Source organism: Falco rusticolus, chromosome 5, assembly GCF_015220075.1.
Source record: "Falco rusticolus isolate bFalRus1 chromosome 5, bFalRus1.pri, whole genome shotgun sequence".
Lineage (NCBI taxonomy): Eukaryota > Metazoa > Chordata > Aves > Falconiformes > Falconidae > Falco > Falco rusticolus.
Genome location: NC_051191.1, coordinates 61,537,375 through 61,551,830, shown reverse-complemented (window position 1 = coordinate 61,551,830; position 14,456 = coordinate 61,537,375). Strand labels below are relative to the sequence as shown.

General features: G+C 43.5%; 1 protein-coding gene across 2 annotated transcripts in view; it reads left to right on the top strand.

Annotated features, from left to right (window-relative positions):
- STAB2 (stabilin 2) overlaps positions 1-14,456 on the top strand; it is an 89,413-nt gene that overhangs the window by 54,144 nt on the left and 20,813 nt on the right. For both annotated transcript variants that reach the window (XM_037390594.1, XM_037390595.1), the window contains 14 exons: positions 226-321; positions 1,291-1,336; positions 2,810-2,886; positions 4,418-4,543; positions 5,075-5,148; positions 7,054-7,125; positions 9,794-9,913; positions 10,378-10,425; positions 11,581-11,664; positions 11,765-11,911; positions 12,303-12,428; positions 12,807-12,866; positions 13,405-13,581; positions 13,662-13,751. In XM_037390594.1, coding sequence (XP_037246491.1) covers positions 226-321; positions 1,291-1,336; positions 2,810-2,886; positions 4,418-4,543; positions 5,075-5,148; positions 7,054-7,125; positions 9,794-9,913; positions 10,378-10,425; positions 11,581-11,664; positions 11,765-11,911; positions 12,303-12,428; positions 12,807-12,866; positions 13,405-13,581; positions 13,662-13,751 — 1,343 coding nt within the window. The remainder of the gene's footprint in view (positions 1-225; positions 322-1,290; positions 1,337-2,809; positions 2,887-4,417; positions 4,544-5,074; positions 5,149-7,053; positions 7,126-9,793; positions 9,914-10,377; positions 10,426-11,580; positions 11,665-11,764; positions 11,912-12,302; positions 12,429-12,806; positions 12,867-13,404; positions 13,582-13,661; positions 13,752-14,456) is intronic.

The window sequence follows — 14,456 nt, the reverse complement described above, 5'->3', positions numbered from 1 at the left end:
TTTGGGAACAGGGTAAAGATAAGCACATTCTGAATTCAGATTTATTCTCTAGTCAGAAGCCAATAGGCACAAACTAAAGCATTTCTTGAAATAGCCTAGAACAGAAGGTGCCATCAGCAGAAGACGTCTGGGTTATCCCTTGTGCCCTTCGTATCCCTCACTGTCCCGCCATGCACACTGCTACCTTACCCCAGTACAGTGGTTTTCTCCTGTCTCTCCCCGCAGCATGCACTTGTGTCCACGGGAGATGCAGCAGCGGGATTGATGGGGACGGCTCCTGTGAATGCGACGTTGGCTGGAGAGGGGTGACGTGTGAGACTGGTGAGTGCCCCCTCCTTTTTCTGGGGTGAGAAGGGAGCATTTCAGGAAATGCCAGAACTACAGTTACAATCAGATGCCAGAGCACTACCAGATAATGCAGCCGCTTCCCACATGCAGTGAAATACAGGTGACTTTCCTGTGCTATGGCAATTAATTACTGTATTAATAGAGAGCCAGCCAAAATACTGCTCATGAGACTTAAATGCCTTACTTAGCTAATTCTCTACCTATGTCACACTGTAATTGTCCCAAAAGAACATCCCATTTGCCAAGGCTATATGTTTTGCAGAGCAGAGTCACCTAGCATATTTTGATCCTCAGCTCAAAAGCCTCTCAAATGCTCCAAGTTGGTTTAGCTACACAACACCGGATACTAAATTACGTTCTTACTAATACCATAAAATTAATTAGCAAATAAAGAATTTTATGTTTAATACAGCTCCTACATCCAATAAAATTGAATTTTATTTAGACAAAATTAAAATGTATTAAATAACTTTCAGAACTATAGGTGCAATAGTATAAAATAAAAAATAGTATGAACATGTTAATAATAGCATTCAGTATCAGTTTTAAATTTGCTTTGGGAAAAAAACAGGAATGAAATTAACTTCATGGTTAGAAATTCTATAATTGCTATAACTGATCACATTTCAGTTCCTTTAGAAAACCTACACTTACATAACTAAACTAATAACATGCAAAACTCACTGGACTAAATACAGGTAAATAACAGCAGGTGAAATAAATTCAGTTTCAGCACATCACCAGGAAAATAAGTGGTACCCACCGATCTATACAGATGCAGTCTCTAAAAAGGCTAAAGGCACAGTTGTCTGGTGCAGAACCCATACCAGACTCCAACTGTGCATGATGGTGACAAAAGATTGGGAAAGTAGAAGAATGTTGATCCAGAAGGTTCTGATCCCCGTTTCTTTTTTTCTTTTTTTTTTTTTTTTCCTCTTGCAGAAATCAAAGAGGACGCATGTAACACCTCATGCCATACCAGTGCTAAGTAAGTATGAAATCCACTTATTTGGAGGAGAGGGGAGAAAAAGGGATCGCTTGCAAGGCAGAAAGAACAGTCCATCTTAGTCTTTTTGAAGATTTCTCAGCAGCATAGATAATACTCATGTTTTCCATCACAGAGATAAAGAACAATGTTAATATAACATACTCTGTGATGAGACCAAAAGTTCAAAATGTGCATGTTAAAAGCAGAAAGAAATGGGATTGGGGGGGGGAAGAAAAGAAAAAGAAAAGAAGAAAAAAAAAAAAAGTGAGACACCCTACCATACAGTATACAAAGAAATGGAGCCTGCAGCACTAAAGCAAACAGGAGGCCAGGGCAAGACAGATCACAAAGCCGGGTTTCTGAGGTGGGCTTTATCTGCTCCTCCTGTTTGCTCTATCCACCACCACACACAGGACTGAGAAATGCCATCAACACTAGGGACTTCACTAGAGGGCAAAAAAAAAAAAAAATAAAGCTCTCAGCAGCCCGGCACCCATACTGGGGCAGTAACTAGTTTTCAAAGGAGCAAGTGGTCTTCATTGAGCTATTTGCTGAAGTGCACCTGCCCCCCATCATTGATGAAACAGCAAGATTTACATTACCCCAAGACATTAAAGAAACAAGGAAAGGTAGCTGGAAAGACTCCACATTTTCAGTCACAGCTCTTCTCCGGGAGCAGAGAAACCAGAGGGGCAGATGTAGATCCCTCTCTACCCTGTGTATTTGTGAACTGCAGTTCACAGCAGCAATATTTTACCAGGCGTTTTTGGCAAAACTCCACCCTCAAATTTGCTCAGGGGGATCCCAAACATGCTGGCATCAAGACTGTGCTTCTGACAGGAGAAGCAAACTGTTCTTCTCTTAAGCCTCATTCATCCGCTGCTGTACCCCTGTAGGTACACGGATAGGTGCAGGCATGGCAGGAGTGCCGGGGCAGGACAGGACTGTGCTGGCTGTGTTGTGAAGCTGTCCCTGGGTGACACCAGGGAGCAATCCCTGTACTACACAGAGCTCATAAGGCAGTAAACCCACGCTTGCATACAGAAGGCCAAACCGTTCAAAAACACAGAACTTGAACCCAGAGGGCTCAGACACCTGGCTCCCACCCCTGCACATCAGTTCTGCTGCATCCCTCCATAAATTGTGGGCACACAAAAATTTCTGTGTTCTATTTGGGTGAGCGGGCATGCAGCTTCTGGAGTTCTGCAAGAGAAACTAAGATGCCTGATGACCGAAGCGTGCATTTTTAATACTTAAAATAATGCATCCAAGATGAATTTGGAAAGCTTGGTCCAACTAGGTTTATTTTTATGGTTGTAACCACATCATGCTGTGTGGTTAAATGCCTTGTTATTTCTATGCGACATTACCCTCAGAATAATGCACAAAAACAAGGGCTGTACAGAAGACCTAACTACTTTTTTTCATTTCTGTTCTTCTTTACATGCCATCTCCCTCCTTTTACTTCTTTAGCTGCCTTCTCCTATCAAATGGCACTGCCTATTGCAAGTGTGCAGCTGGGTTTGAGGGGAATGGCACGTTCTGCACAGGCAAGTGAACTTTTTTCTTCCCTTTTGAAAAAAAAAAAAAAAAAAGAAACCAAAAAAAACCAACTAATATGGTTGAAGCACTCTGTGGTCACGCTGGAGCTGGTGAGAGATGAGCACTTCCCTAGACATACCTAAAAACCAGGAACTGCTGCCAGTTTGCTCAAAATAAGTAAGAACCCAACAGGTGTGGACCCATAGCAAACAAAGGGCTCAAAATCCCCAAGCTGAGAGGCATTGTGCTAGGGGAGACCAGAGAAAAGGGAACACGCCGTGCACAACCCAGGCTCTGTTGTTTGCACAGTAATGAAACCCGGATTATGACTTTTACTCCTTTTCCCAACAAAGGCCAGCAAAGACAGGCCAATTCAGGATACAATAACACCTCCAGCTATTGGAAGCTGTATAGCCCTACAATTTCCTCAGCTTTCTGAACTTGCACAGATTTCTGGGGAGGTAAAATCAGTTTCTTCAGACCAGAGAGATCAGAGAGACCCTCGGAAAGGGGCAGTTGCAGCTTGTCCTAGGTGTCCCTCCAAGAGTCTGGCATATCCAGACTTATGAAATAGACTGTTTCTGGCTACAGTAATTGTAATTAATTTTACAGTTGCTTTACTTAATCCTTAACTGATTAAAGTAAGGCTTCTGGGAACAGAAGCATATTTGTCTACTCACAATGGCTGGCAAGGTCCTAGTCCAAGATTTTAGCACTCTTACTCTGGCTGCTTTCATTTTCTCTTTTGGCACAAATCAATCAAATTCATTTTACTCTACTGCTGGGAAATTCCCCGTGTGCAGGAAGAGCTGGGTGACACAGCTCACACATAGTGGCTCTGAACTCACACTTATTCCCCTGTAGAGGATTCCTGGGGGAAACTAGTCACAGGACAAGTCATGTCCCCAGTCTGGCTGTTACAGCTGCTGAAACAGCAATTTGAGGTCATTTGAGACAAAACCTAAAGCAACGTCTGGGCTGATTTGATTCACACTGAAGATCAGAAAAGGCTCTGTCCCTGCTCTCAGGGTAGCCCAAGCAAACTCGATTTGCAAGCCTCTGACTCATCCAGAGTTGGAGAAATGGCACAAGCATCCAGCTGAGTAACAACCAGGACTTTTTGTCACAGGAGAGCCAGGTGGTATTACACTCTAGACCTTCTGCAAGAGAAGGCGTATGATCTGTGTGCAGAAAAAGGCAAGCTAAGGTAAAGCTCCAAATAGCCATTTAGAGAAGAATGTGAAGGTCCCTTTTCTGGTGCTTGGTTGGAACAGGGAGAATCAGAAGATGGGAAGTTATTGAAAGTCAGTCCTGGATGAATTCTTATGTTCTAGAGTAGAAGCATCTTCTCAGGTTTCCCTCTTGTAATCAGATGTATTAAATATCTGGCACTAATGAAGTTTACGGCCTCTTAAATCAGAAAGATTCTATGTTCAGAAAATGTTAGCAAATCCTTTTAAAACACAGAGACAGCTTAACCTAAAAAGTGAAAAGCCATTTAAGCACGCTGGTTTAATCTGGGCTGTTGTCACTGTTCAGCTATTGATGCTTGCAAGACCAGCAACGGTGGCTGTTCTGCCAAGGCAGAATGCAGAAGAACAACACCTGGCAACAGAGTGTGCATCTGCAATGCTGGCTACACCGGGGATGGAATAGTCTGCATCGGTAAGCATGTGCAATGTCTCATGTATCACAGAGGAAATTACAGGAGTGAGTTTTCCTGTAGATGGAAGATCCCTCTTCCGCAATGACGCAGAAGTGCAGTTTCCTGATACTATAGACCCTGATGCCAGAGGCATCTGTACCAGCTACGTGGTTGATACTACTTGGCAAACCATGCAGCTACAGCAGCGTGGTGTGACACCAAAGCTTACTAAAGATCTACCTCTCGACAAGGATAGCCCCATCTTCAGCAGCTTGATACACTCACACTCCTCTGATCATTGCAAACTTTTAAGACTTTTGGACATTGATGTGCCATGCCTCCCTAGGTATGGTTTTAGAAGTGCTGGTGGCAGTTTTAGCCTTTACCAAGACAACTATGAGACCTAGACTAAAGTATTAAGTAGCTAAGGGAATGAGTTCCATTGATTCGCAGTTGGCATACATCTGCATTCCTAGTATGCTTTACTTAAAATTCTCCCTTCTTGGGTTTCCAGAAGCCCCTTTTTATTATAATGTTTCTGTTTTACAAAGAAATCAACCCTTGTCTGGAGAACAACGGTGGATGCGATAGAAATGCAGAATGCACACAGACTGGGCCAAATCAAGTGAGTACTTTTTCAGTGCAGAAAAATAAGACTGGCCAAGTGTTTAGAGTTGCGTAAAGAAACATTTCCCCATCTCAGCTTTATTTTTAAATGGAAAAGTGGATTTCATAACAGAAATTCTGAAAAAGCATATGCTTCCCTCAAAAAGGTATTTGAAGGGGAATATGGACAAAAATGAAAAAGTTAATTTCAGTAAAAGAGATCCAAAACTGCAGAGGAAAGCAGTGTTTTGCTATTTCAAGTGGTTGATTTTCTCCTTTGGGAGGCTTTGATGTGTAAACATGTCAGTTTGAAAGTATTGCCAGATAGTGTTTCTTTTATTGTTATAGAAACTGTCCATGGAAAAAATCTGTTACAGACTAGCCCTTCTCCCAGCATAGCTCAAATGTATTCACAAGGAAACAAAACGTCCTGAGTCATAGCCCTCCTACAGGGCTTACAGCGCATCGGCATCCACGCGCTCCTCTGCTGCTCAGCACCTCCAGTGCAGAAGCACCGCATACTCTCTAAGGAGAAAGAAGCATGAAAGGACAAGGGGGGCAAAGGAGAAGCAAATTGGCCAGGGCAATGAAGCAGCACAGATTAGTGTTTCTATTTTTCTAACAGTTTCAGAAGAAGCTGAACTCCCTGGTTGAAGCACTTCTTACCATCCCCTTATAGTTTCATATTAGCTATTGGGAGCACTGTAATCCTGCAACTGCACAACAGTTTTTCTTCAGGAACAACATAGGAAACAGAGCAGGAGTCAGAGGCCACCTCCTGCCTTCCAGATGTCCAGGGACAGGAGGGGCAATAACCCCATCAGCCCTTTTTGCCAGTATTGATCAATTAACTCTTTGCCTTGACTCATTTGCAAGTCAGTACATTTCTGGGGGGAGCACAGAGCCACTTACCTCTTTTCCCATCCCTCCAGACAAGACAGATGATGGCTATTTTCTTCCATGCACCCTCACTGGGGATAGAACTAGTAGCTACAACATGATTATTTATCCTTCCTTACCCACTTCCTCACCCATCGGAGCAATAAGAACCTCCACTACAAAATCTCAGCGCTGCAGAGGGAAACTTACAGGACAGAAATGTGTCTGCTTTCTGTAGGGCTTTCAATCATCCAGGTACATAAAAAACTGCTATTACACTGCCTAACAGTTTTATTTCTGCTGCAGAAATCTCCTTGAATTTTCAGTCTCCTACCTATTAAATGTGAATTCTAAATTGAGAAACATTAAGCAGTGAATTGGAGAGGAAGATAAGTCATTTCCTTGCAAGCATGTTAATTTTTCATCTTTGTGATAACTGCAAGTGCAAAACAGAGTAATTGTGACCAAAGTGTCAAGTATATTACTGCAAGTGCAAAACAGAGTAATTGTGACCAAAGTGTCAAGTATATTACTGCTGCATGGGAATCTGTCAGTAAAATCAGGACACAATTCCAAGCATGTTTTGGAGATATGTTTCATCAAAAAAAAAAACAAACCCAAAACATAAAAAAAAACCAAAAAAAACAGGAGAAAGGAAGAGAAGAGCAGGGTCACCAACATATGCAAATAAAATGGTGGAAACAAATCAGGTGTTTAGCCTGCTTTGCTAGCAAAATGAACATGTGCAGATATCAAAGGGGTCACTTCAAATGACCAGCACAGCAGAGGAGAGGTGAGAGATGGATAGATAGGGAAAGAGCAGACAGAGCCTCTTGGAATTCCCCAGTCATTCCCCAGTCTCGCTCTATGGTTGCTCATGCTAGCTAAAAAACTGCTGCAGGAGACAAGATGTACTTTTAGCTTAATAAACTGTATACCACATCACTATGAAATAATCTGGAAAATACATAAATTAAATATAACTGTGCTGAAAAAAAATCAAACATTTTTCCATGCATTAATGTTTTCTGGGTTTGCTTTGTAGGCAGTATGCAATTGCTTGAAGGGATACTCTGGAGATGGTAAAAAATGCACATACATTAGTCTGTGCTCACAAGTAAGTATCTGTTTAAGGTCTTGTTATAATCATTATACTTTTGGGGGTTTTAGGCATTCAAAACTAAGTCAGATATGCCCAGAATCAACTCCTGTTAACTTAGCTAGCTTTTAAATATGTTTGAATTAGTACATGTTTTAGTGCTGTCACTGTTTTAGAAACTTAAGTATGCAATAAGGGTTTTTCCTGGACCACAGCCTGGACATGACATAAGTGAGAGCCTGGACTCATCACTGAGTCTTAAAAAACCCACTTGAGATCTAGAGAAACCGACGCTAGTCTGCAGTGGTAAAATGTAAATCATATCTTCTGAGCAAATCTTTTGTCACTGCTAGAGTTCATACAAAAAGCCACTGTCTGAATTTGTGTTTGGGACACAGAGGGCTTACCAGTATTTCAATTACTATTAAAAAATAATAAAAAACACAGTTTCTAGGTAAGACAACTTAAGAGCTTAGTTCAAATGACAAGAAAGAGAAGTGTGATCTACTGCATATTACTGTAATGACCAAAAAAACAAAAAAAAATCCTATAGTTCAGGTTGTCGATGCTCAGGGTCCACTTCTAGCTCTTCTAGGAGCCAGGTGATTGGGAACAAAAGATAATAGTCTATGGTAGATCAAAACACCTGTTTATTTTTCACATTCTTCTGTCATTAAGCCCTCTGGTGTGATTTGGGACCTTACCTGTGCAGTTTGAACAAGAGAAATGATCAAGTGTCAGCATACACATCCCCTTCTCAGTCAGAAATTTTTCTAGCCTAATCAGACTATCAACCCTCACATTGCTGGGTCATTACACCACTGAAATCCATGTTGGGACAAAGTTACTCAGGAGCCTGGGCATCCCTGGAGTAGATGTTTCCAGCAAAGGCCCCAGCCTACAGGCTCACCTATAGCAGAGCTCCCACAGAGCAAAGAGCAGAGCCTCACAGACTCTACAGCCACACGTAGGCTGCATCCCAAACACACCCCTGCAAGATGCATCATACAGGACAGCAACACCTAAAGCTGCAGCAGAGGCAGGTTAGTGAACAGTGAAACAGAGGAGATGGGTGGGAGGATGAAAACCTATCAACTTTTCTTGATGGAGAGGTTAAAAAAACCCAAAACAACTAAAACCAAACTAAAACTCATTCTTCATGTAAACTATTTCCTTCCACAACACACAACCCAGGACTTCCCGTGGCATTCCTCATTCTGTCCCTCACTTATCACTGCAGGCCAAGAATTAGCCACATCTCTGGTGTGTGAGCTAGGTGATGCAAAACTAGCCACATATTTGCAATCAGCAAATGGTTCTCTGCACCAGCCACATTGCTCTGCTTCCTGGCAAGCAGCAGCAGGGACACAGCCACCCTCCTGTGTGCATGAGTCCTTTCTGCTTCATGCACAGTGACAATAACTCTCACCTTTCCAGCCTGGCCTGTCAACAGACTTTCTCTAAGCTTGAATGATTGCAGACATGAAAGAGCAAGGGCAAAACCAGAAGCTGGAGGAAGGGGAGCTCAAAGCTATGAGCCACTGCTTCCCATAATTTTGTATGCTTTTGCTTTTTCCTGTGCCTTGTTCCAGCAGTTCTGCTTCCACTTTGACTAATTATGCCAGGCTAATTATATATAAAAAAATAAAAAAAATAGTCTTGAGAAGTGTAAATGTCAGGACAGAGGCTAATCGAGATTCACAGTAGCCAAACATCTGGGCAGCAAAGCTTCACAAGAAGTCATGATAAAGCTAAGATTGCCAACAGTCTACCAAAAGTAGCCAAATAAATAGCAAGTGCACCGCAACCCACCACTTACAGCCAGGGCTCCCTGTGGTCTGTCAAGGCAGGCCCCGCTGGTAGCTCCCAAAGGAGCTGTGGTCCCACTCATGGCCCATGGGAAAGAACCCCCGAGATGACCAGCAACAGAAAGGACACCATGAAACAAGCACAGGGAAAGAAAACAAGACCACTTCTTAGTTTTTCCAGGTTTGCCCTCAAATCCAGGATAGAAACTTATTTGCAAACTGAGGTGCTAAATGAGGAGCACCCACCTGTGTCTGAGTAGAGCTCTGAATCCCAGCACACTGCTCCTGGATGAGGAACACCTCCCCTTAGGGAGCTTCCTGGAGGCAGGCAGCTGGGCGAGGTACATCTGCTGCTCCAAGCCTAATGTTGTGCTGGTGGTAGGCTCAGGGGCAGATAGGAGATGTTTTAGGGGAAAGCACATGTGGTAGGTCACCATTCCAGCTGGCCTGGGCCATCAGACAGACAAAGAACAATAGACAGTCCTTTGCTGGCACCACAGAAGTGATTCACAGCTGTAACTAGTTCCCTTCCTTCAGTTTCAGTCAATGCTGCTTCAGCAGAGCAGCGAAGACTTATCACTAGAGTCTAGAGTGAAACTTGCATGGAAGTATTTTGGATCCTTATAGCACCATGAACAGAAAATAATCAAAACTACATCCTCTGCATAAAAGGAGAATTATTTCTTAGATACCTTAAATGTTCTTTAGTGTTTGCAAGAAAGTATATATCGTCAGGAGTTCCAGTAAGATGTGGTTTGAAAAAGCTGTTGGGATGAAGTCTTTCTAAGCTATATCCATGGGAAAAAAGTGATGAACTAGAAATTGTTTGTACACCTAGCAATGAAGAAATTAAATATTCTAAATGTTGATCTTACAAGAATAATGGAGGCTGCAGTGAATTTGCCATCTGTAATGACACCGAGCTGACAGAAAGGACCTGCACCTGCAAACATAACTACATTGGGGATGGATTTAAGTGCCGGGGAAATATCTTCCAGGTAAAGTGCTGCATGTGTTTGCTGTCGCTTATTTTTGTTCAGATAGTTATTTAATACAGTGATCATGTCTTGAAAAATGCCAGGCAGGTTTTTTGGACAAATTGGTAAGTCTACCTCAAGATTTGAAGTAATCCCAATCCAAGAAACCAGGAATAGGAACAGGATGCCACAAGATAACCTTACCTGCCTTCAAAAAAACCCAAAACAAACAAAAATCCCCCATCACTCAACTGATAGACAATCATTACTGCAGTGCTAGGGAGTTAATACTGGTATTTTTAGGTTTCAAAGCAGCCTGTTCTTTGATAAAGCAATGCAAGAATAGAACAGAAGCAATGCAGATGGGCAGCATTTATTCCAAACCAAGAATTCCCTACCTTGTCCGAGTGCTGCATTTGTTTGCACTCCACCGATATTGGCCTCACATTTGCAGCACCATTACAAAGTCTTGTTCTTGATTGCAGGAACTTCTTAGAGACTCCAACACATCTAGGTTTTATTTCCACTTAGAGGTAAGAAAAGGTTAAGTGGGTTGATCTGGGGTGGAGGGGGGGGGGTCCCCTCTTTTTTTTTTTTTTTTTTTTTTTTTTTTCCTCAAGGACATAGTGGGACAAGAAGCATCTGGCATGTACCAACAACCATCAAATTAATTGGGACTGAATTTAGATTACCTGTCACTAATACTGGAGACACTAATTTAAACTATTAACTGCCATTAAAACCTCCAGAGTATTAATGATCACGTCCAAGACCCCAGGGAAATGTAGGGCCTCCAGACAAGGCATAAAACTGAGGCGCTCACCCATTCAGTCCGAGATCTGCCCACACACCTCACATGAAGCCGGATGTGAGCAAATACCACTCTTCTGCTAGCCTTGATGCATTTCCAAACTGTGATGCTGTTTTCAGTCGCCTCTCTGAAGCACTGCGGGATGCTGTGTGTGTTGCTAGATGGCCAGTGCGCGCCACCGGTTCCCACCACCTTTTTGGAGACTGGCGATAGTAATTCTCAGCTTACCGCGAGCCTCAGGACAGCACGAATCTGTACACTGGTTTGCTAGTTCAAAGACTCCTATTCTAGCTTCCATTCTGCTACATGGTAGGTGGATGGCTTCCTCTCGCTTGAGCAGAGCTCTCTTCTTATTTCAGTTTGTCCATGGTCACTGCAAAGTGCCAGCAATACCCAGGGTCCATTTGTACCTCTAATAGTAACTAATGTACTCATAGACACAAGCAACCACGTAACAGCTAAATACCTGTACAAACACATGCATATTATCCACTCTTGCCTTTCTAGAGATGAAAGTTTGTTCATCCTCACTAGCCCAGGAGGGAATAGCCCTCCCCATCTCCCTATGCTTTACGTTTGTTGCAAGCTTTCCCTCTTCTCTTCATTACTGCAGAAGAAACCGAGATTTGGCTACAAGCTGAGAAGAGAGAAAAATCTCCCGGTTCATACCTGTAGGCAGAGGTGACAGACAGGGCTAGGAAGAAACCTCTACACCATACAAGAGGGTTTCTCTCACCCTTGCACTGCACGGAAGGGAACCCAATGCACCGCAGCGACAGGGCTGCAAGCGCCACCACCCCACACAGCAGGGCTGTCCCCACTGCTGGGTGGCAGACATTAACAACTAATTGCTGCTTTGTCCTCTTAAATTTGGCAGGCCTTGTCTATCAGAGATATTGCAGGCCCTGGGCCCTTCACACTGTTCGTACCTCGCACGGACGTACTAAACAGTGACCCACGAGTAAGTAAGAAGGGCAGAAGTTCTTGGTAAGCTGACCGTGAGGTTTGGGATTCAGTTGCCTTGGTCAACTGCTTCTCAACTCCTCCTCTTTCTGCTGCAGGTCAAGGACTGGATTGCCAAAGGAATGATGGCTCAGGTCCTCCGGTACCATATGGTGGGTTGTGCCAGTCTATTGTACAACGACCTGACCGCGATCACCAACATCACCTCTCTCCAGGGGGACCCAATACACATCAGCTACTCCCAGGTAACAGAGCATGAGGCAGCAGGGGACAGAATAATAACACAGTCTGCTCTCATTCAGCTTCTTTTAAAAGCTGAATGGTTCCCACACCTCCTCCAATGCACAAAAAGAAATAAATAGCATTAAAAGAAGGTTGCCCGTTCAGCTGAACGGCATTTATCTACTATGCCAGGAGTGGAGTTGTACAGCCCTTGCTTTGACATACTGTTTTCTGCTCAGACTGGTTTCATGAGCATGATGAGAGTTTGGAAAAGCAAAGAACAACTTACTAAAACTGAAGCTACTGTTTGCTGCAAAGAAAGGGTGATCCAGGCTCACCATGTCAAGGAAATTTGGCATCCGCCTCACCCTCCCACAAGGTTCCACAGGAAAAGTGTTTTTGTTGCCTTTCCAGAACTCACTGATCTTGAACAACAAAGCTGAAATTCTACTCAGAGATGCTGTGGGCACAAATGGTGTGATCCATGTCATAAATCAAATTCTGGTCCCATCACATATGCAGGATTTCCCACTTAAGAAGGTATGTGCAGCTCATTGCCTTTCTCAGCCCAGGGGCTTTTCCACAGTTACTCTTAGATATATAAACTATGAAAGTCACAAAAAAAAAAGTGATACTAAAAAGACCTTATACAAACAACATGTGACACTGCATAACAATATAACATATTATATATGCATATATATGCATAATATAACATAATAATGTTATATTTAAAGTTCATTCAGGAATTACAATTATAGTAAAAACAGCATAAGAGGACTTCCGCACAGGGCTTTTACAGTGGCTTTGATTTCATAACAAGAAGTGACTTTCAGGGGAAAGCAAGCTAATATCTGCTTTTTAAATACCCATGTAATGTATTTATTAGATAAATTACTGAACTTCTTTTCTTTGTAGGAAAGCCTTAAAATGGTTGCAGCCAAACACGGATACATACTGTTTAGCAGTTTGCTAGAGGTAAGAACACAAGAGACAGCAGCCATTGGGCAAAGGATTTAAACCCTTTTTTGAAAGACGAAAGCACAGACATGGCACACAGCATCACTGGCAGAATGGTGTTCAGTGGAGCCAAAGGGCTCGCAACACAGTACCCAACAGCCCTGGTCACCGCGTGGTCCCTCTCCCAGAGGTGGGAGGATGTCAAGCAGACTCACAGCCACCTTTCCTCTCACCACTCAGCGCCATCCTACTGTATATCATATTACATGGCCAAGGTTTAACCCAAGTATGACTTTTTGAGCCCAAAGCTGGGCCATCAGCCTGGGTTTCAGTGGGAAGCCCTAGGTGATAAAGAACTACTGAGAATTCAGTCACACAGCTCAGCTTGGGCAACTCAAGTCAGGCACCTGGTTTTTGAAGTCATGGTATTTTCAGGCCGGTGGCCGGGCAGCCCACAGGCCACTGCATCCCAGTTACACCACACATCCACCCCGTGAGGCCAACATCATTTTAGATGGAGCATTAATCTTCCACTGCAATTTTTGGTACGTTACAGAAAAACAACCTGCTTGGGCTGATCAACGATCCTATTCACAAACCTGTCACGCTCTTCTGGCCGACAGATGCAGCCATCCGTGGGCTGCCACAGGAGCAGCAGGACTTCCTCTTCAAGAAGTCCAACACTGACAAACTGGTGCAGTACCTCAAATTCCACATTGTCCGTGATGCTGCGGTAAGCCCTCACTTTTTAGGAGCATTGCCATGTCCAAGGCACACAAGCCCAGACATGTGCATCTCCCGTTTCCTTCCCAGGTGCTAGCCTATGAGCTCCCCCGCTCCACCTCATTGAAGACTCTGCAAGGCTCCAACCTCAGCGTTAGCTGTGGGGATAACAGAGAGATTGTAAGTGTTCACTCTGCCAGCACACATACCCCTTGCCCTAGCTACGAGATCCACTCGTGCAGACCCCAGAAAGGGTCACTGGCACCAAAACTCAGCCAGTTTTCACCAGTCCATGCCAACAGCCACAAAAGCAGGGAAGCCAGCCCAACAAATTCAGCAAACTAGATGGTTTGCAGGACTATGGAGCTGTCATTTTCTCTGTTGTAAGATGCTATTTGTTCAAAACAGCTCTCAGTTACTTCAAACCTGAAATACCAGCACATTTTAACTTCTCCTGCAATGAAATACACAATGGAAAACCGTTAAGATGAACCTGGATTTGGCAGAAGCCTCAGGAACACAGCACCTGCTTGCAAGCTCTGGTTTGTGAGAACTTAGAAGCTAAGATTGCAGGCGTGCACACAGCCTGTTAAGCCAGAACAATGGCACATTTTCCTTTGCAAATGTATCAGGTCATACCTGGAGAGCATCTGCCTCTGAAAACATGACTAAGCCTAAATGTGCATAAGGTAAACCTGTGGACATAGGGCTGGCATACTCTGTCCCTCGCAGGAAAAAGGTCTGCCCATCTGCAAGGTTATAGCATTCAGCTATAGCAAGAGAGCTCCCCAAACTGGATTTCAGCCCCACAGCCGTCAACATTACTTACAGGATAGTTTGACACACCATATTGCACCAAGAGCATTCCTACAGGGGGAGGATTGT